Here is a 23,416-nt window from a genome sequence, read left to right on the forward strand (position 1 = left end):
ATCGGCAGGACCCCGCTACTGTGGCGCCATCCCCTGATCACTGCACAGACTCATGCTCCAATTGTGCAAGACGGCAGCCTGGGATATTTTTGTTTCATTTCTGGATGGCGGGAGGAAGTGGAAACGTATTGCTAAATCCGATGGCAACTGTAACCTGTGTTCGTATGTGTGTCTCTGTTACGTGTTGGAGTTTAAGTTATGTAGTCCTGGTCACACTGAGTCAAGACACATTACTGGGATCATCAATTAGATATTAACAAGACACAAAAACTGTGAGCTCTGTGTATGTGTGTGTGTGTATGTGCCCGTCCGTCCATCCTTGTGTCCAAAACCAGCTCCTTACTGCAGGCTGTGATCCGCACAAACAGTTCTACAATATACTGTCCATTTTTATTGTTTGTGTGCAGAGCTTTTTATAAACAGTCTATTGTGCAGAGTGAAGTTAGAAAACTTTGCGTTCATCCTACCTGGTAACTGATTTTGTGCTTTTACTTTGAAGACAAATTCCCCAACAGGAAGGGATTTTTTAATTTCATGCTGCTGTCATACACCCCCTCGTGTGTGGGTGGAGTATAGATATAATATTAACGCTTATTATCAATTTTCTGACTTCCATTTTGCAGCCCCATCTCCGAAAGTTCTGTCAGTCGAGAAACACACAAAAATCACACACACAAACTCTGTGGTGGAAGCTTGGAGGTCAACCTTTATTGATACTGTTCAAAAAAGTCATGTCAACAAATGAAGAAAATCATATACGTCTTTCATATTTGCTTCAGAACTGCTGTTTATACACTGGTTAACATAATGCATCTCTACTCATCTGACAGTGATAACAACTGCAGAACCTCCCTTTCAAGCACTGATGCTGCATTTATACTGTAATTCTTCCTGGCTGCGAATAAAGTTGTTATTATTATTATTATTATTAGGAGCAAATTAGAAAGGATGCATCACTGGGACCAAGGTAACGAAACCAAGGAATGTTCATTTCACAAATGAAATGGTGTCAGGGACGGAGATGAGACCTGCTTTGGTTTAGAGCTTGGGTCACTTGGCAACCTGACGGGAGTTAAAGGAGGAAGTCTAACTTAGGTGCAGTTTGATGTTGCAGCGAAACACAATGTAAACAGAATTGTGTAACTTAACAAATCATACCGGCCAAAGTCTGGTCAATTCTGTTTTTGTTTTGCTGCCAACGAGGTTCTGTTTTCACCCCTGTCTGTTTCTTTGCTGGTTGATTGGTTAGTTTGTGAACAAGGTAACACAAAAACTACAAGACAGTTCTCCACAAAACTAGACGGAAGGATGGGGTATGGGTCAGGTGTGAATCCATTAAATGTGTGTGGATCCAGGAACTTTTTCCACTTTCTTTAACATTGCAAGACGGGCTGTATGTTTTTCTACATGTCTCTTGATTTCTGAGGGAATAATTCATGGATCTTGATGTTAAAAATCAGACATTTTACGGGGTCTGATATTTCTAAGTGTGAATTTGGATCAGATCAAAATAAAAATCAGGACCTCATTAATTTAAATGTGGATTCATAAGGAGACTGCTTTGGAGGAGGTATGAACTCTGCCGAGTGCAATTTAGTTGAAACTGTACAAACAAAATGTCATCTCCATCTTTTTTCTTGATACTACAAACTGTTGGAAAATTATTAAGTCTCATAAAATGGAAATTGTTCCCAAAACGTTTGTCTATTTTAGCGATGAAGAAATAAGCTATGAGGGTTGTGGGAATGCAGTCAAATTTGATGCTTGAAACGTTTTAGCGACATTCACATTTACCTTATTATATTCATTTAACAGTTCCACACACCCACTATTATGAGTTGATTCAACTCCAGCAGGCCAATTAAAATTTTAAAAGGTTTATTATACTAGTTTGTGAAACAATTTACATGACAGGACTTTTCCCTCAGCAGTGGAGACTCTGCGACTGATTACAAATTCATGTGGTGACACAATGCTACCGGACATATCTGAACGACGTATGCGTAAAAATGAAAAGTACAAAAAAAGAAAAGTCAAGTGAAAAAACTCCATAAGGCACTGGATATAGAAATACCAGCATATTCCAACTGATTTTCTAAAGACAACATCTCAAACCTTTTTTATTATTCAGTTTTAGAGGAATTATGTTTTTTCAGAATATGGGACAATAGTGGCGTCTTTTCAGCTGCTAGAAAAGAGCTTCACACATAATGCCAAGATTCACACAATTGTGTTTTTATCTTCCCAATTTACACACCACTGTAAACGGTTTACGTTCAGTTTCAGTGAAGGTTTTTTTTTTTTTAGGCAGATTATTCGGGCCATGTTGAAGAAATAAATTCCAAAACAAAAATTCAAACTCCCACAAGCCTGCGTTCTCATATTGTAGTTTTTCAGAGTAGCTGAGGGTTGAGAAATGCTGGTAATCCTTATATGACTTTTATCTGACAATGTGTTGTGTTTCTAAAGTCTGCGCACAGTGTCCGTCTTGGTGGTTGGACACCTTGTCGATATTCAAGTACTCTCCTATATTCCTCTCGGGGGAGTAAAATAAATTAGATGCTCTTTGAACTGCCCTGCAGTTGCAATGTGACCTGCAATGTGACTGGTGATGATAAAACTGAAGATATAAAACACACATAATGGTATCAAGTAAAAAAAAAAATGTGAGGAGAGACGTTTAACCTGCTTGCTTGATTTCATATACGTTTCAATGTTCCGATGCTAACAACAAACAAATACATACTGTAGTTGCCCAGCGGTCTATGTGCGCAGATACCAAAGTAAAAAAACCACAAAATAAAAAATATATAATGCTGGAATCTTAATTCAACTACATGAAAAGGTGGTTAAGGCTTCAAGGTTAAGGCCTCAAAGACATAGCATTGAAAAACACATCTCAAACATTTTGTAAAAAACCTTCCATATAACATCTGTACACTTCCCTGACACTGTTACTGTCATCGCTTTATTAGAGCGCTGGAATCTGTTGGCTTCGCATGTTGTCGGATAAAAGAAACAAAACAAAAAGGTGGAAAAAACTAAACTAAATATTTTAACAAATCACATGTTTTTTTTCTTTGTTTCTAAACACTTTTAACAACACAATTGATTAACTTCGCTTGGAAATCAAATTCCACAAAACCTCACTCCAATGGAGCTTAACTTTCCATGTACAAACTGCTTTTCAACTTCGTTCTCAATTACAATGGCATAACTCAGTAGTTGATTAAAATAAAACAAGTTTCATCCATTGCATTATTCTTCTGTGGACTTCCCTGTCCCAACATGCTTTGCTGTCCAGCAACAATCCCCCCAACACAAAGTTAAAGTATTTTTTGTTCGCTCTGTATGGTTTGAAATGTGAAGTCAAACAGAATGAATATGCGTTTTCAATGATTTCACTTTAGCACATAAAACTGGTTCGTAAAATGTCAGTCTTTATAGCAACTGTCTTTGGTATTAAAACATTTTCATGCTTTGTCATAGCATGTGTGAAATGACTCAACTGTTTAACTTGACACTCTCCCATACGAGAAGAACAGAGTGACAGGGATTCAAAATCTTTGGCTTATAGCAGGAGTATCTTTGGCCCAGGTAGAAGGTCCACGGCCTTCAAATTGAAAGAACTGGTCAACAGAGCGGTAAGTCTGTGTATCAAAGCCAGGGTGTTTGGGGAGGGGCTTTGTCTATGAGATTCAGGGTTGGAGGCTGGGCGGGGGGCGCGATGGCGGCGGACAGGGAAGCCCAGGGGGCGTGCGGGACGGTGGCAGACCTGGGAGTACCGGGCCTGATGGGGGCAATCTGGCAGGAGGGCTGGTGGAGGTGGGAGACGAGGAGGCGGTGCGAGTCACGGGGCGGTAGTCAGGTGGCGGCGGCGAGGGCGTGTGGATGGGAGTGCGAGGTGGGGCCTTGGCTGCTGCTGACTCGTCCTTCACTCTTGTGAAGTTGATGCAACGACCCTACAGGAAAGAAAGGACACATGTTGGATTTAAAAATGTACAAGTTATTCAATACTTTTTCACCACTTTAGAAAGAAATTTCTTAAAACAGCTGGATGAACTGTTTTTAAATTTAGTGCAGATTCATGGTTCCCAGAGGATGAATCCTTGGTGATTCCATGACTTTTAAATGAGGGGCCATCACAGAATCAATTTTGTTGCTCATCCAGTGAAGATAGTGACAGTAACATTACACCTGACAGCATCATGCTTGGTTTGACCTGCTCACACTGTGGCCTGACAACAGATGCACAGCAGAAAATGACTGAATGCAAAGTATAACAGATAAGTTATATTAATATAGAACCAGGTTAGAGTATGCAAAAGATACAATCTAGTAAAAATGTATGGGCACAAACAGACAGTGACATCGTTCAGCCATAGGGTCATGGTACGGTCTTGTTCTTTGTGTGTCTGTGTGCCGGGTTCTGTGTGTGTGTGTGTGTGTGTGTGTGTGTGTGTGTGTGTGTGTGTGTGTGTGTGTGTGTGTGTGTGTGTGTGTGTGTGTGTGTGTGTGTGTGTGTGTGTGTGTGTGTGTGTGTGTGTGTGTGCGACCAGCTGGTGTTCCAGATAACATCTAAATCCCCACTTTGATGACCCATTTCAAATGATCCCGGCTAGTCTGATGTTCTGTCCCGACAACCGTGACTCGCTTAACAAAGTTCTTCTCTTCAGGATGGGACCATATGGAGGGGGGGGGGGTGGGGTCAAATGTAGCAGTTTATCTAGAACTTTATAAAAACAACTTATCGCCCTGTAAAACAAATTACTTTGTCCTGTCAGAAATCATATTTCTCCCCATGAACCTTGTTTCAGACTTTCATGTGTGAAAGTGCAATGAGCAAAGTGTCTGTCTCTAACACATATACAGTAGATAGTCACAGAGAGGCCGTGTTTGGCAGAAAATCAACGAAAGCGGTCACAGAGGACACATTCCAGTTATCCCCTCTGCTAAATTAGCCTCTGAGAGCAGACACAAAAGTTGAATAAACATGGGGGGGGATGAGAATGTGGCAGTGACCTCCAGTTTCTGGTCTGTCACCACTTATCCAGTATGGTATTCCAACACATCCATACGAGGATCTAGTCAGATTCTTCAAAACTTTTCTGGCATCGTGGAAATACCCGTGGAGAGGAGAAGTGTGTCTGCCTTCTTTTTTAACATGAATGAATTCTCTGAACTAGATTCAAGGCGAGACAAACAAAAGATGGCTTGTTTTCTTTTCCAGCTGTTAGAGATATAACCTACAATGGGTTAAACTAGTTGAACCAATAGTTATGTGCTTTGCTTCAAGTACATTGTTCTGTTAACACCCAGCTGTGGCCTGGAGCTCTGCATATTTTCCTGAATTGAGAAAAAAAAAAAAAAAGCCACGCTCACTAATTTTTTTCTCGCTGATCTCCTCGACTGTCTGTAGTCTCACCAAGGTCATAAAATGGTCTAGGCAATGCGTGTGTGTGTGTGTGTGTGTGTGGGACACATGGGTAGTTGGTCGATGGAGACAGCCTTGGCAGTCGTCTGCCTTAGGTATTACCTCATGTCCTTTAGCCAGCTAAATGCTTCCCTGGGGAGGCTTGTGTTTATGTGAATGAGAGAGAGAGAGACTGTTGAGCGAGGACTAGCTCGCTCTACCTCATACTGTACTCAGGGTACTGATGTCAGGGTAATGGTTCGGTGGTTTGGTGACACACTAATAATGGCTCTTATCTTAAATTTAGATGGCTTCATCCTAGTGGCTTTAACTCTATGCTTTCTCTAGCAAACTCTCTGGTTATGTTTTATACAAGGGGGGGGGGGGGGGTCTAGCGGGTTGTCCACTAACCACAAAAACGGTTGTTCAATCCCAGACTCCTCCAGCCCGCATTCCAAAAGTGTCCTTGGGCAAGAGACTGAATCCCAAATTACCCATGATGCCTGTAACGGCAGTGTGTGATAGAGGAAGCACAGCAAATAGTAATGCTGTCTGAATATTTGGGTAAATGTTGCTTGTACTCGAAAGTGCTTTGAGTGATTTATATGACTAGAAAAGTGCTAAATACCTTCAGTCTGTTTTTGCATGCATGCACACAATGCAAATCTCAAGTGCCACATTAAGTTAAAAAACTTTGGGTTTGGCATCATAAACCTTTCTTTATGTTCTTCAGTATTACATAGTAAGTCTATGTACAATCACAGAAAATAAAGAATGCACTTACACAGATGTATCTATTACTTTTAAATAAATGTCATAATATTAAAAAGATAAATGTTTCTTAGGGTGCTTTCACACCAACCTTACTTGGTCCAAACTTTTGGATTCTTTTTTTTTTTTGTTTAGTCTGAACCAAAATAAAAGGTGTGAAAGGAGCCTCGGACCAATGGTCCAGATAAACACACTAAAAGTTAGTCTGATCAAAAGATGTGGTCACAGTCTGGATCACACTGAACCATGGTTTGATTCGTTTGCAGTGGGAAAACATTTTTTCGATAGGACATACAGACAAATTGCAGGAAGTTTAAACATAATTAAACATTTGAAGAAATTACAGACATGATTGCTTGCAGTCTTGCAGTAATGTCGACATCATTAGAGCGGAAAGTGACACACAAGTTTTTCTGCGGAAAAATGAATTGCGTCATGCTGTCGTTGCTAAAAGCTTTGGGTAAGGGAAATTTGTCGACAAAAGAAATCAAATCCAAAAAGCCTTTTTTTTAAATGATCTTACTGCCTCTCTGCTTTACTAAAGACGCAGTCTTACAGTAATGACGGCATGATTTTGTCTCATGTGTCTTCAGTAAAGCTGAAAACGTATCTAGTGGCAAATCTGTCTGTATACCTGCTTGCCAGGAAAAACACTCTTAAATGTGGAATTCCTGTTAAAAAAGATCATTGGAAAATAATGTGCTAATAAGGCATGGTTTTTACAAGCGCTTAGGACGGGAACTGATCAGCAGGAGAGTTGGTTGTGGAGAGGAGGAGGAACTGAGAAGATGTGGGCCCAAATCCTCTTTGTGTCATATAATGCAACATATTGCAGCATGTGAATTGCTTTTAAAATGCCAAAAAGGAATCCCACAGTTTATCTGTACCATGTACCACTACATTTCTCAATGCCCATCAGGGCTAATGAAGGTGGAAACAGTTGTAAAGAATTACCCAAACATATTTTAAGAATAAAACATTTGCTAAATGTGTCGGGGAGATTTAAAACATCCCTCAAGAGCTTCAGAACTCAGTGAACTTCCATACTCTCTCTACATCTGACCCATCCAGGCCTGTTTGATACAAAGGCTCTGGGCTTTAAAACTAAACCATGTGGCTGATCCCGAAAAAAGAGGAATGAATCTTTAGCAACACACACACACACACAAACAAATCAGACAACTCATGGATGTTTCTGAGTGCGAGCTGCAGTTCGGCTTTCTATTTGATTTATAGCGCTTAATGTGAAGCAGGTGTGAGAATGAGACGGGCCGAACGGGACGGAGACGATGTTAGCCAGTGAGGAACACCAGGAGTGAATGACACGGAGATAGGATGAGTAATCTGTGCAGATGTCTGAAACATTTTCAAACACTGGGGCAGTTTTAAAACTGAGCCCCTCTGCCGCAGGAGAAAGGGTTTTGAAGCTTTTTCACATCCCCCAGACAAAATATTTGTAACACACTTGACTGTACAACTGAAAAATTTACCCTCTGTTACTTGATTCATCATAAATGACCAAACCTTGACATTTGGCAGCGTAAAAGCTGCTGGAAGTATGTTTCTGAACTTCATGTTAAAGTGATGTGACATGGGACTGTAGTAAGAGTCATACTGTGTATGTGCATGTATTGTATACAGCTGAGGAACTCACATGATCCCCGGGCTGGGGTCTCATCAGAGAGACCTGGTCATACCCACGGCGAAACAGAGCCCAGATAGCATCCAGTTTACCCTAGGGACGGAGAAATTGAGATGATTAACAGCTGACCACATCTGGACACCAAACTCTTCCACAACACAATCCATAACTTAATCAAATCCTATTTACACTGATTCTAGTGTGACAGTATACATCTGTTCTGTGGTTCTTAGTCAAACAAATATTACAGCAGCTGATTGTGCTGGTAAGTTCCTTCCTCTCCGGTCGAAGCATTTAGTCACTGATTAGTCACTACAGATTAATTAGGACTTTTTTTTTCCAGCACTTGTGAATTTAGAACACGAACAAACGAACCTCTAACTCCCTACAAATAAATCTTTCCATAAATGAAGCAGTTAACAGTTTCCTTTTCTCAAATGAATCTTACAACCTTAAACAGAAATACCGCCCTGTGATAGTGTGCCTTTACCCACTGGTACAGTTTCAGCTGGCATCATTTTTTTTCCAGACTCATGAGGTCACACCGTTAGCTGTGACCATTGAAATCTAACCTCTTAATATTTGAGGCGTATGTACTGACGAACAACCCGACATCATAATGCCTCCAGCATCTGGGTGTTGCTGGTGTGGAGGCACAAAAAAAAAAAGAAGCACAAGCTTACTTTAAATTCACAGGAGAGATATGTCGATCCTAACAGAAACAATAGTCCAGAGCATAGGAAATAAATGGCTGAACAGGAACCAAGCACAGCCAAACACACAGAGAGGAGTCAGAATATACATTTCCTACAGTGACTGTGATGTATGGATAATGCACAATGTCAATATGAATCACTGCAGTGCTGTCTGTGGGGCTGTGGCTTATTAAAATGCAGCCCTCTAAGTTGTAAGGTTGCAGTATGTACAGATAACAGTGCTGCTACTGTATAAAAGGCCGGAGCTACTGCACAGAGCTGTATTGTAGTGTATGATTGAAGCACAAACAGCCCTGACGCCAAGTCTAATAATGTCTGACTGTCTGCACGATATGTTACATTACTAGCTACGTATGCACACCGATAGCTGTTGAATTTTGTACTTATGCCACAAATTATACAAAAACATGAGTGAGCAGGCTTTATCCCTCCCTGCTGGCTTGTGAAAACTTTGCAGCTCCACTTGCGGTGCTTTTCATGCTTCAACTTCAGCTGAAGGCTTTCAGGCGCTGCAGTGGGTTGAGAAGTTTTGCCACCCTCAGTTACTTGAAACTCAAACGGGCATGATGTCAAGAATGCACAGTGGTCAAACTGTAAATAAGGCAGATTTAGATTTTTTTTTCCTGAGTTCCTGAAAAGCTGGTGTTCAGTTTCAGAGACTAAAAGATGCACTTAAATGCTTTGAATGCTCTTCTGTAGCTTATCGGCCTAAGTCAGTCCATTAATGCTATTATTCTATGTATCTAACAACACAGTGCAACATTGTCTGCTGGTCCTGAGGGAAACTGAGGCAGTGTTTACCCGGATGGGTGTGTACCACTTCCGGTTCTGAGTAGGCTTCTTGTTGTGAGCTTTCTTGGGTTTGGGCTCAAAGGGTTCGTACTCCTGCTCCGGCATTTTCACCACAGCGTTCTTCGGCTTCTCCAGCTTCGCTCCCTCCTCGGTCGAACCCTTTCCTCCCCAACGCACCTACACACAACAGGACATACAAGTAGTGAGTGTTACCTACACTAGTGTGATTTAAATCTGCTTTTTATGAGTGGTGCATTCAAGGATCGCCTATTAGCATCATGCATGTCATTCTGTCACCTCCATCCTCTTGATCCCTCCAATTCCTCTTCCCCCATAATATGAAGCATCCACAGTGGGCCACTTCTTCTTAGGCTGACCATCTTCATCATCGGACTCCTAAATCCAAAACAAGGACATTAAAACAGACTGTTTATTGGCTTATATACTTTTTTGAAGGTATTAAGGGAAACATGTCGTGGGCTACTTGAGCCCTTGCTTTTTCAATTGTGCCTTAATTTCACTGCCCTACAGCCACCTCACTCTCTTTCACGTGAACAGTGAGAACAAAAGATTTCCATCTCTGCGAAGGGCAAGGTGACAAGAGGACTTTTGTAGTTTTAAATCCAGTCCACACGTGCACAAACATATTGGTGGGATAGCTAAGTTTGAAGCATTCTCCCTGTGTTTGTGTGTGTGTGTGTGTGTGTGTGTGTGTGTTTTGACTCACAGGCTCAGGAGGAGGTGGAGGAGGAGGTTCTTTGATTACCTGTGGAAAAATAAGACACATGTTGACTTCTCTCTAACACTGGCAACTCTCAAAGGACCTTTTTGTTGTGACCCCCCTGCAGAGCACATAAGCCCCTCGGAGTCTAACCAAACCCCTTTGAAGCTCTTGATCGTTTAAAACTGGCGACTTCCTGCGTGTAGTTTTTGTTTCTTACCACAGTGCAGCAGAGAGGCCAGAACCACCACATGAAGAGCATGGCCAGCAGTAGGAACAGTACCAGCAGGGTGATGAGGAGAATAGTGCCATCGAACTGGTGAGAAGCAGCACATGGAGGTGGAACATTACTATAACAGCACCAAGGCTGACACAGACATTTCAACTACAAAAAAATGTGGTTTTAAATGACCTCAGAGTTTTCCCAAGGGCCCAAGGAGCTGCAGAGTAGACTTTGGAAACAGGATGTGTTCAATATTGATAAACTATGATTAAACAGGTGACCAGCGCTCTTTGTGCAGCAGCGGTGGTGCAGCTTCAGAGTCCTGGGGACTCAGATGTTTACTTGGTGCAGCTAAACTACCACAGGTCACAGTTTCAGAAAGAAATATATCAATTTAGTAGCAGTTAATGTGCAGTACATGTAGCACATAGTAACAGTGTAACAGTATTAATATGAAGCTTGAAGACTGAATCTCTTTCTCGACGACAGTGGTTCATGTCATTTGCAGGCATCTGTCCAAACATGGTTCCCATTACAGATCACAGATGTTGATCACATGTGGTTAAACTTTCCTTTATCTAGCTCATGGCAAAGACTTGAGGGGGTGGCTTTATGTGAGCTCACCAGTGGGGGCCATTGCACATCACTGGCACCAAATCTTGTGAGGTAATGGTATTGGGAAAGATTTTTGGGCAGTGGCCACATTTACGTTCTGTATGAAGTGTGTTTTTTCTTTCCCCAAATGAAATGGACATATTTTATGGACAAACTACAAAGACGGAAACCCCTCGATGTGGCAGTTTGACAGTGTTGGGAGGGGTTGTGAAGCTTTTCTTAATCCTTAATTTATACATTGCATGTTGTTTATTGCACCAGGCCAACCCATCTCCAGTTAGCAGCTTGTTGTGCCATCTCAAGCCTTGTGTGACTTCAGCCTATATGGTTTTAGTGGCGAGAGGCGGCTAATTGCAATGGTATGTCTAATTGAGCTCTGTATATCACTAACCACAACAGAGCAGTGTGCTTTCAGAGTTTTCATGGATATGATGTCAGATGAACTGAGGAGGAGACAGCTTCAAAGAGCATATTTCTTTTTGGCAGGGTGGGAATCTTTCTGCGGTTAAGTTCCGACATACGTGTTTTATTATGTTGAATTGCCTTAAAATGTCTTAAATTCTTTAATTTGGTTTTTCGGCAGGGAAGCTCCACCCTGCTTCACGCTGACCCAGCTATATACAGTCCCTCACCTGGGACCTTTACGAGTCACTGAGCCGATCTGTTACAGGATATGCCTCTCTTTCGCTTTTAGCTCGGCAGCATCACAGTCCTGAACTTGTTTCTCTAACCTTGAGTGTCCTGCCACCCTGAGGGTTGTTCAGATTGTACTTTTTTTGGGGTGGATCTTTACTACCAACCCCCTGTTGTTTGGCTCCCAAGAAGGGGGAAAATAACAACATTTAGAAAGGAAAGATGAATGAGGTGAGGAAACTCACTGCAGAGAGCAAAACAACAGGCTTCTAAGAACAGTAGGTAAGAGATGGCGGGTGCAGAGGGTACAAGAAGACTGGAGACCACATGAAATTGAAGAATGAAAATCACTAAATCTCAAGAGTAAACCCTTAATATTATCTTTTTGAAAATTATTTGAAAATAATATTTCAAACTAAGCCAACACCGGTGTCTGTGTTGAAAAGAAAATCACGTGATCGGCTTATGTTGGCCTGTCCAGGGTGTGAAGATTAAATGCCTGCAGATCGAATGCATTAATCAAAGACGGTATACGAAGCTCACACTTACACACTCTGTGGTGGTGATGTGCACATTGCTGCTGATGAAGGACAGACCGTCGTTCATGCTCACTTGGAGATAAATCACCCTGAAACAAAACGAGACAGACACACATGATTGTGTCAGTGTTGGGATAACATCTCTGTAACAGATGTAACATTGTCAGTTCACTCTGAGGTTGTTTAGCTCAGTTCAGTTAGTCATTGCCTCCTCTGTTAGAACTTGTGAAATAATGTTACAGAACCGGCAGCAAAATGTGAGGTGGTTAAAATAAATTAGAAAAGCATTTGAAATGATCCGAATAAAAAACCCCACAAAAACATACAGGATAATGACACAGGATTTTCAAGCTGAAGACAAAATTATTTTAGGTTGATGCTCATATTCAGATATCTGTCTAATCTGTATAAATATACATGATATAATAAGAATATAATTCTTAGAATAATATAATAATTCCCATGATGAAATTGGTGCGATTTGGACACGTGATACATTCAATATTGATAAACTTTGTCAAAGACGGTGGTGACAACCGCACCTTCACGATAACGAAAAAATGATTCTCCAGTTCAGGGTGTTGTGCATTGAGTCAACTTTGAATAAACAGGTAAACAGTTCTTTGTGCAGAGGTGATGGTGGCAAAGCTTCATGGTCGTGACTCAATGCTGCAGGTCACTGGTAGAAGAACTGCAACCAGTATCACCACAGACCAAACTAAACTAAACAGGCAGGTTTACAACAGGCTCTGCCATAGTTTCTTCTCATGTTTCAGAAACTGGAATCTGATTATTTAGGACTCTTTTCATCTGCCAAAAAGTGTCACCAGGACTCCAATAAAATAAGCTAGTCTTGAAATCTTTGTTTACTTGTCCACTTTCACTTGTCATCAATGAACTTGAACCCACACGAACCAAATACACAAGTTTTTCAACGTGGCTAAAAACACAGAGAAAATAGAAAAACAAATTGCAGGTGTGATCTTGTGACTCAGTGAGTCACACTGCAGAGGTCAACAGAGGAGAGGTGCATTTGAACAAAGTTGGAATGAAAAGAAAAATACACAACCTGCCTAAGTGTGTTTTATGGCTGTGGCCAGGTTGTGTGTTTTTCTCCGAGACATGACACCATATTAATTGCGTCTCAGGAATGAGAACCATCTCTCACACCCGCTGCAAAATGTCCTTCAGTGACACTGAGTTGTACAATGTTTGACAAACAACTCTCTGGATTGTAGCCTCCTGAGGTTTTTGGAATGGCGTGAGTTTTTCTTGATGGTCTGAATCCTTTCCTCCTGCGAGTGGTGGAAAAACAATTCTGAGAATTTCACGTGACGTCCTGTTGAAAGGAGTGTTTTCCCTCCCCCCACCGCTCTTATTTGGTCGAGGTCCAGGTGGATATGAATGAGGTCTGGCAGATGGAAAGCAGACCATGTGACCGATAAACCTGTCTTTACTCTGACTCAAAGAGCTGTCTGGGTTAAATAAGGAAAAAAGGAGCGAGGAGGGAGGCAAGAGTTGGGTTATTACAGATAGCACACGCAGCTCGCTGATGATAAACAGCTGGCTACCAAAGGACAGAGACCTTTGAGCTATAGCACTGGATATGAACCAAAAAGCACTGAAATGAAATAAACCCACTCAGGTTTAGGTTAAAAAAAACAGACAGATTGGTATAAATAAAATATATCCCTTCCAACATTCCAACATGGCCGACTGTGCGTGAGAGTGATGAAGCAAACGGAAAGTGTTTCTTTATTTTGAAGGACATAATAAAAAAGTTGGTATGAAAAGGGTTTGTTTATTAGTTTTTACTTAAGTTATTTGTTTTTCTTCATACTTTAGAATTTTTGAAAGACTTTTGAACTTTTAATTTATCTTGGTCTAACTTTTTCCCTGTGAAACTTATTTAGAATTGGTGGACTTTTTCCTATTTGGTTTGGACTCTTTGTTAATTTCGTTGGTTTTGTATATTCAGATTTTTATTTCTTGTTTGGATTTGGTAGATCCTGTTCTATTTTGAATCTTTTAGCTGTGTCTCAGTGGCTGCATCCTTCGGAGGTGTCGTTGAAGACCCATGAAAGAGTCAGTCTTTGTAGGCCGGGTAGACAGCGTCCTCTGAAGGCTTTAGCCCCTGAATTTGCCTGCCACTAACCTGCCTGATTCACTTGCCTGCCTACTGAGAGCCCGATCACACATACACGAATGTATGGACCACTTGTGTACAGTTTAGCTTTTACCAATGTCCTCACACATCTGGGCACTGTAGTTTTTAGCAAACATTGCACAAGCAGGAGTAAATGTAGTATTCATTGGAGACTAGTTACTATGGTGAACTGACACAGCTGGGTTTGTATTTAGCGTTTATGGCAAATCACAAATTACAGAGTCCATGTTGGGCAACAATGCAACAATAAGCTAAATTTGGGTTTAACTAAAGCGGCAACACTAGGATGAATCTATTGTTGTTTTTTCTCTTTTGGATAATGGAAATATAAAACATTACAAACCTTATAATTAAATTTTGTATATGTATGTCTCAGACGAGAAAGGATAGGATCCTAGCACATGACAGTAATTTAGTGTCTATATGTTAATTACCCAGTTGTTTTCTCTTCTTAAGGAAATAGCTTTCAGTTTTGTATTTTTTTCAAGGTTGGTTTGAGTTCAATTTCAAGTAAAAGTCTTTATCTTAACTGGTGCAGTAAAGTTGTTCCTTGACATAGCTACTCTTTTAATCCCCTTGTTTTCCTACTGGCACGTAACAATTGTGTAAAAATGTAGAGGAACTGTGTGTTGCTGGAGTAGCGGGGAGGAGATGTTTGTTGTAGAGCAGTGTCTGACAGCTCTCGAGGAGGGAAATGAAACAGACAGGGCAGATGGCTCAAGCATGAACTGACACACAAACACACACACTTGAAAGAGACGGTGCACACACATATTCATCTGCCATTCATTAGGTGGAGTGGGTCACCCTGCCTTAAAAGAAAAGTCTATGTTAAAGCACTTAAATATGGGCCCTGACATAGCCGGCATTATACAGAGGTTGTCTTCTTGTGTACAACTGGCAAAACATAACAACATTACGTCACATCCAGATGTTTCCAGCTGGATATATTTAGGCAGTTTAATGCCCTGTCCACAAAAAGGCGGACATTTTGCAAGATTAACATTTTCCTCTTTGTTTGAGCCTCTCTTCCACACACAAATAGTGTTTAAACGTAGGGAAACTATTCATTTAAATTATTATTATTTTTTCATTAGTGTAGACGAGGCCTAAAACATCAAGTCTTCTTTGTTAAGCTCATATTTTGCAGCAGCATGAAATAATTCTATGCTTGAACCTGATCAGGAATTGTAGCCAGTGTGACGTAGCAACAACATAAGCTAAGTTTTGTGAACATTGACAACATAAATCTCATCTTTGCTACCAAATATAAATCATTGCTTAATCTTACAAAGTCCTTAATTTGTCTGGGTTTCAGTGGAGCCATTGAAACACTCTCTTAAAGGATTTTCCACCCTGCTGAGCAGATAGGCTGCATGCAAACACACATGGCCACACACTTGAAAGCCCCGGGCCTGACTGTTGCAAGGCTTTGATCAGCCAAGACTGGACATGGAGGAAACTGAAGGAGAGCGGAGGACTGACAGGACATGAAAGAGGGAGATAAATAAATGACAGATACAGAAAGAAAAATGTGCAGACGGGCAGGAGGGGGGAAGGAGTGAGAAGAAGTCGGTGAATTGAGCCACCGTGGCACCAAAAGTGTAGATGGAGGCAGAGAGAAAAAGGAGGAGGGAGGGATAAATGTGGGATTGGAGTCAGGAGGTTAAGTGTTCATGCATGAAGCGATGGAAAATTTAAGGCAGAAAAAAAATATACAGAGACTGAACTGACTTAACTGGAGGTTTAAGAGAAGCAAAAGCACACAATGTACCGTATGCTCGGTTTCACTACCTCTTCCATGGTATCGATTAAAGCTTCAGTGTCCGAGTCATGAGTCCAGCTTGTTTAAATCTTTCACCCCTGCAGTAAAAATCCAATCCTGCCTTCTCACACCACAGCTAGTATTAACTGTAAATGTGATTTATTACATCTGTTGCAGAATAAAATGAAGGAATTGTATTATAATTACAGGAACCCTTAAAAGGTCAAGAAAGTGTGCAATGAAAGACTGGTGCTCTCCGCCCCTCTGTCCCTCATTGTGTTTAAAGTCTTTAACCACCGTCAGCTGAACTATATATTCTGTGGCCTGCTGTACTTTTAGTCCCGTAAAGACTTTAGGTCAGAGAGGTTTAGCAGATTGTTTATGTTGGAACATGGTTGGGCTCTAAAAAGAGAGTACAGTCAGCCGATGAGGGGCGATTTTAGCCGCTTAACCAGAAAACGGTGTGTCTGTCGTGTGGTGAACGTTCGAGTAAACGAACCTCAGTCGTTCTCACAACCTGTCTTCTACATCCTTTTCTTCAGTGAGCCATAAAACATTTGTGTCTTATGAAAAAAATACATGTTTGCATATCGTCAATAGAACTGCTGTCGAACCAACAAACACCAACAAACATCAAATTTTTTGTATCTCAGTCTGAAGCCAAGAGCATCATACCACTGAGGTCCAAACTGGTGTGTTCTCACAGACAAACAATGAAGCGCAACCATGAGATTTTAATTAGAACTAGAAGGGCACTCGGAGTGCACGTACCTCCACTGAGGCTGACTGGCCACTTTATAACCATATTGCATATTGAGATCAGATACAAATACCATGGACACGTACCTCTTAGGAAAGCTTATTAACCCAAACTGTTGTTTCTTATTAACTCTTTAAGTCTCTCTTCAAAAAGTTCCACCACTGTTGAAATGTCTTTCTCATGTCTTACACTGCCCCCCCCCAAGATTTCTGGTGGTACAGCTCCGTTTCATCTCTTTCTGTATCTGTAAGCTTTCAGAAGACGCAAATAAAATCCCGTTTTAATATCAAATGCTGATCAAATTTGAGCCTTAATGCTCCTTTTATTCAGTTGCTCATTTACGCATCTAGCAGACAGCAACATTACCATATAATATTTACTTATATTTTTAGCTCTGTTTTGGTTGCACACCGTATAACGCTGCTGTGAACAGTGAGACTCAAATACTCAAACTGTGGAGACCTTCTCTGTGGGTTTTCTCATAATAAGCAAGTTCAATTTTCTCAGCTGAGTCATATTAGACTTGTATGTTTCTGTATGCTTGTATGCAGGAAAGCTTCTGTTGTTTTCGCTGCTCAGTTCTAATTCAGGACAAATGCATGAGGGGTTTACCGCTACATGTGCCGGTGCCCCTACAGAGCCCACTGTGTTTTGCTGAGCTGTGCTGCGATGTAGAAAAGTGGAATGCAGCCACGGACAGGGATCATAAAAAGAGTTAATGTATGGCAGACTCCTTACGGTCTGCACATACAGACACGTGTATACATACATGTGATTCTCTTGAGGCTAAGAACGTGATCTGAGATGCATGTGGATGCAGTGTGATATATAAGCACTTTCTGCTAAGAGGATGACGACATAAAAAAAAAAGGCTTACTTTCCAACTTCATCAATGACAGGAGCTGGACACAGTAAGAACGTGTCTTCTACTCCGGCCGGCTTTTCATCTGGAGGGCAAAGACAGCATATTGATAAATGTACTGAAAGATTACTGTAAACTATAGACACTATATAGACAGGGATAAAACAGCCAGAGATTGATCATATGGACTTCAGACAGGGACCAAAAGATATTTAGTGTGATTTAGTGTGACCATTTTCCTGCCATACAATAAGAAGTCTTTTACACTTCTCAGTGCAAATGTGTTCTGTTTTCTCCAGAGGTTATTTAGTTGTCCCATACGTTCACATGAGGAATACACAAGTTCATAAAAGATGAGAAAGTGGTTTTACTCACTGACTGTGATGGTATCATTGATTTTGAAGCTGCAGAGCACCTGGTCGATGTTCCTGGCATGAAGAAACCCGTTTCCTCTCACCACCACTTGGAACGACTCTGGTTATACAACACACATTAACATTATTAAATTTCAAACACTTGGTGGGTATTTGAAACTGCATGTGTTATACATGGAGCTCATTTTCATCTCGCACCCAGCCTGGCTAGGAGGCAAAATATAGTTCCTTACATATGGTATGAAAAATATACTACAAGCTGGAGGGGTTGTGCCGATAGGGCTTTTTTTTTACATTTTGGGGGAATTTCTCAAGAAATAGTTCAGAGATATGCATGAAAAAAATCCATTATAGGGTTATATCTATGAACAGGTGTTGGGTGTACCACAGGGAAGATACTCTGATGTCTATATGATTATAAACCTGCAGGACTGAACTGAATAGTAAAGCGCCTGATGTAACAGCAGGCCAGTGAATACTGTTGAATTTGAAGTGAAATGCTTTCCCCTTTAAATGGTAAAAGTTATTCACTGCTTAATAAAATGCCAAAGCAGATGTGAAAAACAGTAAAAGTCCTTCTGCTTATATGCCAAAAATGTTTTATTGACTTTTATCTGTTCGTTTGTGCCTATTAATGTTGCTTGTTAAGTCATAATCTTTCTGTTGGCCTGACACTGAAGGATGTTGTCTAGTTTATATTTCGATCTCAGCCAGTCTAACCACTGCCTCTCTCAAACTGATTTTCCCACTTTTCCCACTGCGGGACTCTGTCCCAGTAGATTGCCTGTACATACATGGTCACTTTTCAGTCTGGAATCATCATTTACTGAAGTGAGAGACTGAGCGATGAGGTAACAAGTAACAAAATTAACATTCTTGGAGAAACGATGAATAACACACTAACATGTAAACAGCATTTTCTTATTAACCTGAATGAGGTCATACTTGGAATAATCAATGATTTTGAATTAAAACATGAGTATTCTGCCCTTAGTTACATTATGTATAAGTATATGAAACAAGTATATGTCTTAATCAGTTTAGACAATTATGTTGGAGATTGCGACATCAACATGTATACCAGTTACCAACTGATTGGCGACATATTGCTTGGGATGAATTGAAACAAGTTGTGGGACATAATTTTGACATTGGTCATAATCATAACATGTAAACACGAATATGACAGGAAATCTATTAGCAACACAACGAGACATCATTATCAAAATAATGTCTTATTCAGAATGAGGTCATTAGTCGGAATATGTAAACCATGTCCATGTAAACACTATCTCAGAACCCAGTGGCTATCATCTGACGGGACCCAGTTCAGCTTTTGTATGTGTGGGATTGAGAGTGTGTGTTTCGATCTTCTCACCTCCTGCACAAACACTGGACGGCTCAGCTGCCAGGATTTCAATGCAGGATTTCTTGATGATCTGCAGGAGCGAGGAGATTAGGATAGGCAGGTTTTTTTCATTTCACTGCAGCAATGACTTTGAGATAAAATAGTTTGTTTCTCTCCTCCAAGATCTTTCTTGGTTCCAACAACCCTAGCCAGCTGCTCCTGGAAAAGTACATCTTTGCCAAACAGTTCGATGCACTAAAGCTGTTGTAATGTTAAGATTGAAAACATACATCATCAGCACAGTAAAAGATAAAGATGGGAATGACTGGTTGTTGAGCATGTGTATTTTCCTGAAGTTAGATCTTTAATATCCACATAAAAAGTAAAAATGATGTTAATGATGTAGAGCACATCAACCATTTAGACCGGATGTAACATATGCGTGTATATACCTTTAAGAAAGCATGAGACATATGCAGGTTTCTACTGATAGACTATAGGGAGAAGCCTCTATAGGGCTCTATACTATAGAGCCAGATGAGACATGTGCGAGTTTTATATGATGTCATAGTTTTCAAATACATTGTGAAACTTTGCATTTCAGGCCATGGCTGTTGATCTAAGCACTGCCCAAGGCTCAGTCGGTAAGAGACGTGTTTGAGGAAGAAGAGGGGATATCAGAGAGTTTGTTGGCTTAATTGTTTGTTTTTTTAAACCGTTCACTAAGTTTAGGGGAAATTAATGATTTGCAATAAAAGCCAAATGTTTTCGAAACACTTTAAAAGGCTGAGAAATTATTTTTTATAACCTTTGACAATTCTGTCAGCTCTTCAGAAAACGCTCAGGTTTCAGGTTGTTGTTTCCAAGCAATGCTTAGCTTTTAGAGTGCATTTTTATTAAGCTCCTTAAGTCTTAATGGGTTAAATAAATGAATGTGGTCATCTGCACGGCTGCCAGGGTTGTGCACAGAGAAGTGTTAATTTACCGAATCAATGACTCCCCGGAGGGCATGGAAGCCACCCAGGACAGGAAACACATGCTCGATGGTGTCTGCAATGGTGGCCAGCTTCACGGAGAGGTGGTAGACAGAGGTGTAGATGGAGGGGAAGAAGGGGAGAAGAATAAAGAAATTAAAAGAGAATAAATAAATAAATCCAAATGAAATTGAAATGAAAAATGAGTGTTACATTAATAATCACGTTATTCACAATCAGGTAATGACTCAATTTACCATCAATCAAATGGGGCTTGAACTCCACTTGAGGGAGCTGGTTGAAGCAAACTGTGTCTGATTACTGAAGGTCAACCAGAACAATCCTGCAGCTCTCAAATATCATGAAAATACCTGAACCCTCGTCTGCATCATGTTGAAGTTAAGGACACACACACATCTCTAGTCTAGTCCTGTGTGTTTGTGTCTGCAGCAGAACTCAGAACCAGCGCAGAGGTAAAAAAAAAAAAAAAAGCCCAGATTGCTTTTCAGAAATTTTAAATTATGGATTAGCCAAATTGCACTGGGGCCACAACATGGAGCATTTGGGACATTTCTACAACCCTGGAATCACACTGTTCAGTATATGCATGGTAAATTGTAGCTGGTATGTAGATAATTACAATTAAGCTATAATATAGTACAGATTTATTGTGGTTGGAATGGGTATTACCTGTGTCTCATTGAAGTCTTTGACACCAACGCAGTACACAATAGATCCAAGAGACCTGGCTCTCTCTGCCTGTTTTTACAAAAAGGAATACATTTAATATTTGAACTTTAAGCTGTGATGGGAATGGGAGTGTCCCTGCATCCAGAGCTGTCAATATAAGCAAGTAAGAAAAAGGCCGTATGAAGTCATTACCTCTAGCTGTGCATCGATGAGCTGATGCTCCTGCAGCTCACCATCTGTCAGTGCAATAATCACACTGGCCGTGCCTGCAAAAAGCAAATAAGAGCTGTGTTACAATTGCAGCAAAACCAAATTTTGCCTGAAGTGAGAATTCATAGAAAATTGTGGTTTGATGCTTACCAAAGTTCTCATGGTATATCTGCTCATTTGCCTTTAAACCAGAAGATATTTTCATGTTCAGATTGACAGGAAATACAGAGACATCGTGTTTAAAGAAGGAATTCAGTGTATTTAGATTTTAGGTAAAAAAATATAAAAACAAAAAAAGGCTGACCCTCTGCAATCCAAGGTGCATGAATGTGTCTCCACCTGGAATCTCCCTTTTCAGAGCATTCAGCCCCTTTTTGATGTCAACTCTGCAGAGGAGACACAGCAGAGCAGATTTGTGATGAAGACACATTTAATCTGCAGTTTTGTCCATTTGTCAAACTAACTACATGTAGTTACAATTCAATCAATAAAACGTGATAAAAGATTAGACTGGTGGTTTCTAGTGGACGAGGGGCTTATGGCCTCCCACACAACAGTGTCTGATTGGGGTCTCCCACCTCTCGCTGGTGAACCCCCCGACTAAACCTAAACAACAAATTTAAAACTAGCTCAACTTTTACTTGCTGCAACAATAAGTCAACTGACACAATGATTAGCCTTAACAAAGACTGAGAATTAAGTATATTTTGGAAAAAATACATCAGTTTGATAATGAATTATGTCAACAGAGTATATGAGTCACACCTTCATATCATTTATATAATTTACCTGTTTTCTGTTAGTTTCATGATGGTGGATGCTCTGGAGGAGAAAGTTATGAAGGACATTCTCAGCATTGGACTAGAATAGGAAAAAAAAAAAGGGGGGGGGAGAGAGAGAACATTTCAGCACATCCAGTATTCAGCAGCTCACAATATAACACAAATATCTCAACAGATTTACTGGTTACAGATCAGATGAACAAAGAATGATAGTAACTGCTAAACACAGAATTCAACAGCATTTGCTTGCTGGCTGGTGGTTAGCCACCTTGCACAACATGGAGTATACATAAAACAAACACTTCTACACCATCTGAGGTTCATTATTTCAATTACCTCAACACTTAGCTTCATGAAGACGAAAGCAGCACATTGTTTTCCCCATAAAGTAACTGGCAGTAATCTGCCATGTGTTTTCCTTCCATGCCAGGATTAAAATTGAACAAAGTAAGGGTCTATTTATTGCAACAATTATTATCTTAGTGATGATTAAATAACCTCACAGTCTGCGTATGAATTATTCAGATGTTTTGAAGCTCAACCCCACAGTTTTACACACAAAGTGACACCATGCATGGTACCAGAGAGTAGGATTTAGCACCCTGTTCGTGACCATGACTCTGTTGTTGACACTCAAACTATGTCAGAATCCTCAGATGTTAGTTTATTGGTGAGATTTATTAAAGAGATTATTTGCATGTAAACACACACAACTATCTGATGTGTAAAGTGATGTTTCGGAGACAAATTAAGTTATTGCAGGTTTGCAATGTTTAAAACTGCCTCATGTTTGTTCCAAACTGAAACTTTTAAGAGAGCTGATTATTTGTGTTGGTTGAACCACAAAGTTCTAAGTGTTGCCATGGCAATACGGACTGATATATTGCATTTTATTCAACCACATACCAAAAGGCAGAATATGTTTAAAGGGATTCAATGGAGCAGTTTTGCTCAAATATGAAAATAAGATAAGGCCACTTCCAGCTACAGTGTTGCAGCAGATTCACAACACCTTGTCTATCCATCCATGCATTATCTATGCAGCTTATTGTTTATGGGCCACCAGGGGGTGGAGTGGGCTGGAGCCAAACCCCGGCTCACATTGGATGAGAGGAGGGGGACGTCCTGGACAGGTTGCCAGCATAATGCACAGCCAAAATATAGATGTCAACAACTATTCCCCACTCACATTCAGACACATAGAACCTTCTTGCTGTGAGTTAACAGTGCAAATCACTGTATCAGGATCAGTCTAAAGAAACTGTAAAACCAAGACTGGTCATATACTACATAGAGAACCCCAGACATCAGTGATGCTACTGCAGAGACAGAGTGAAGCGGCTCCATAGATACTAAATGACTTTGCATATGGCCGGTTGTAGCTGAGGGGACAGATTTTATTTTACTTTACCAGAGTGA

The 23,416-nt window shown here is 40.5% G+C and overlaps 1 protein-coding gene across 2 annotated transcripts in view; it reads right to left on the bottom strand.

Moving 5' to 3' along the window:
• Positions 1 to 681: 681 nt before the first annotated feature.
• The window catches only part of antxr1c (ANTXR cell adhesion molecule 1c), a 34,262-nt gene continuing 11,527 nt past the window's right edge, over positions 682 to 23,416 (bottom strand). The window contains exons 3-18 of one of the 2 annotated variants that reach the window (XM_020083614.2): positions 22,005 to 22,076; positions 21,520 to 21,601; positions 21,366 to 21,396; positions 21,198 to 21,271; positions 21,006 to 21,074; positions 20,327 to 20,407; positions 19,372 to 19,432; positions 17,995 to 18,093; positions 17,635 to 17,704; positions 12,076 to 12,154; positions 10,276 to 10,371; positions 10,062 to 10,100; positions 9,632 to 9,730; positions 9,344 to 9,511; positions 7,839 to 7,919; positions 682 to 3,962 (exon numbers count right to left, since the gene is read on the bottom strand). In XM_020083614.2, the coding sequence (XP_019939173.2) occupies positions 3,699 to 3,962; positions 7,839 to 7,919; positions 9,344 to 9,511; positions 9,632 to 9,730; positions 10,062 to 10,100; positions 10,276 to 10,371; positions 12,076 to 12,154; positions 17,635 to 17,704; positions 17,995 to 18,093; positions 19,372 to 19,432; positions 20,327 to 20,407; positions 21,006 to 21,074; positions 21,198 to 21,271; positions 21,366 to 21,396; positions 21,520 to 21,601; positions 22,005 to 22,076 (1,465 nt within the window). In that variant the 3' untranslated portion in view covers positions 682 to 3,698. Of the gene's footprint in view, positions 3,963 to 7,838; positions 7,920 to 8,887; positions 9,052 to 9,343; positions 9,512 to 9,631; positions 9,731 to 10,061; positions 10,101 to 10,275; positions 10,372 to 12,075; positions 12,155 to 17,634; positions 17,705 to 17,994; positions 18,094 to 19,371; positions 19,433 to 20,326; positions 20,408 to 21,005; positions 21,075 to 21,197; positions 21,272 to 21,365; positions 21,397 to 21,519; positions 21,602 to 22,004; positions 22,077 to 23,416 lie in introns of those variants that run through there. The other variant, XM_069517537.1, reaches the window with a different exon arrangement.

The sequence above is a fragment of the Paralichthys olivaceus genome, chromosome 21, assembly GCF_024713975.1.
Source record: "Paralichthys olivaceus isolate ysfri-2021 chromosome 21, ASM2471397v2, whole genome shotgun sequence".
Lineage (NCBI taxonomy): Eukaryota > Metazoa > Chordata > Actinopteri > Pleuronectiformes > Paralichthyidae > Paralichthys > Paralichthys olivaceus.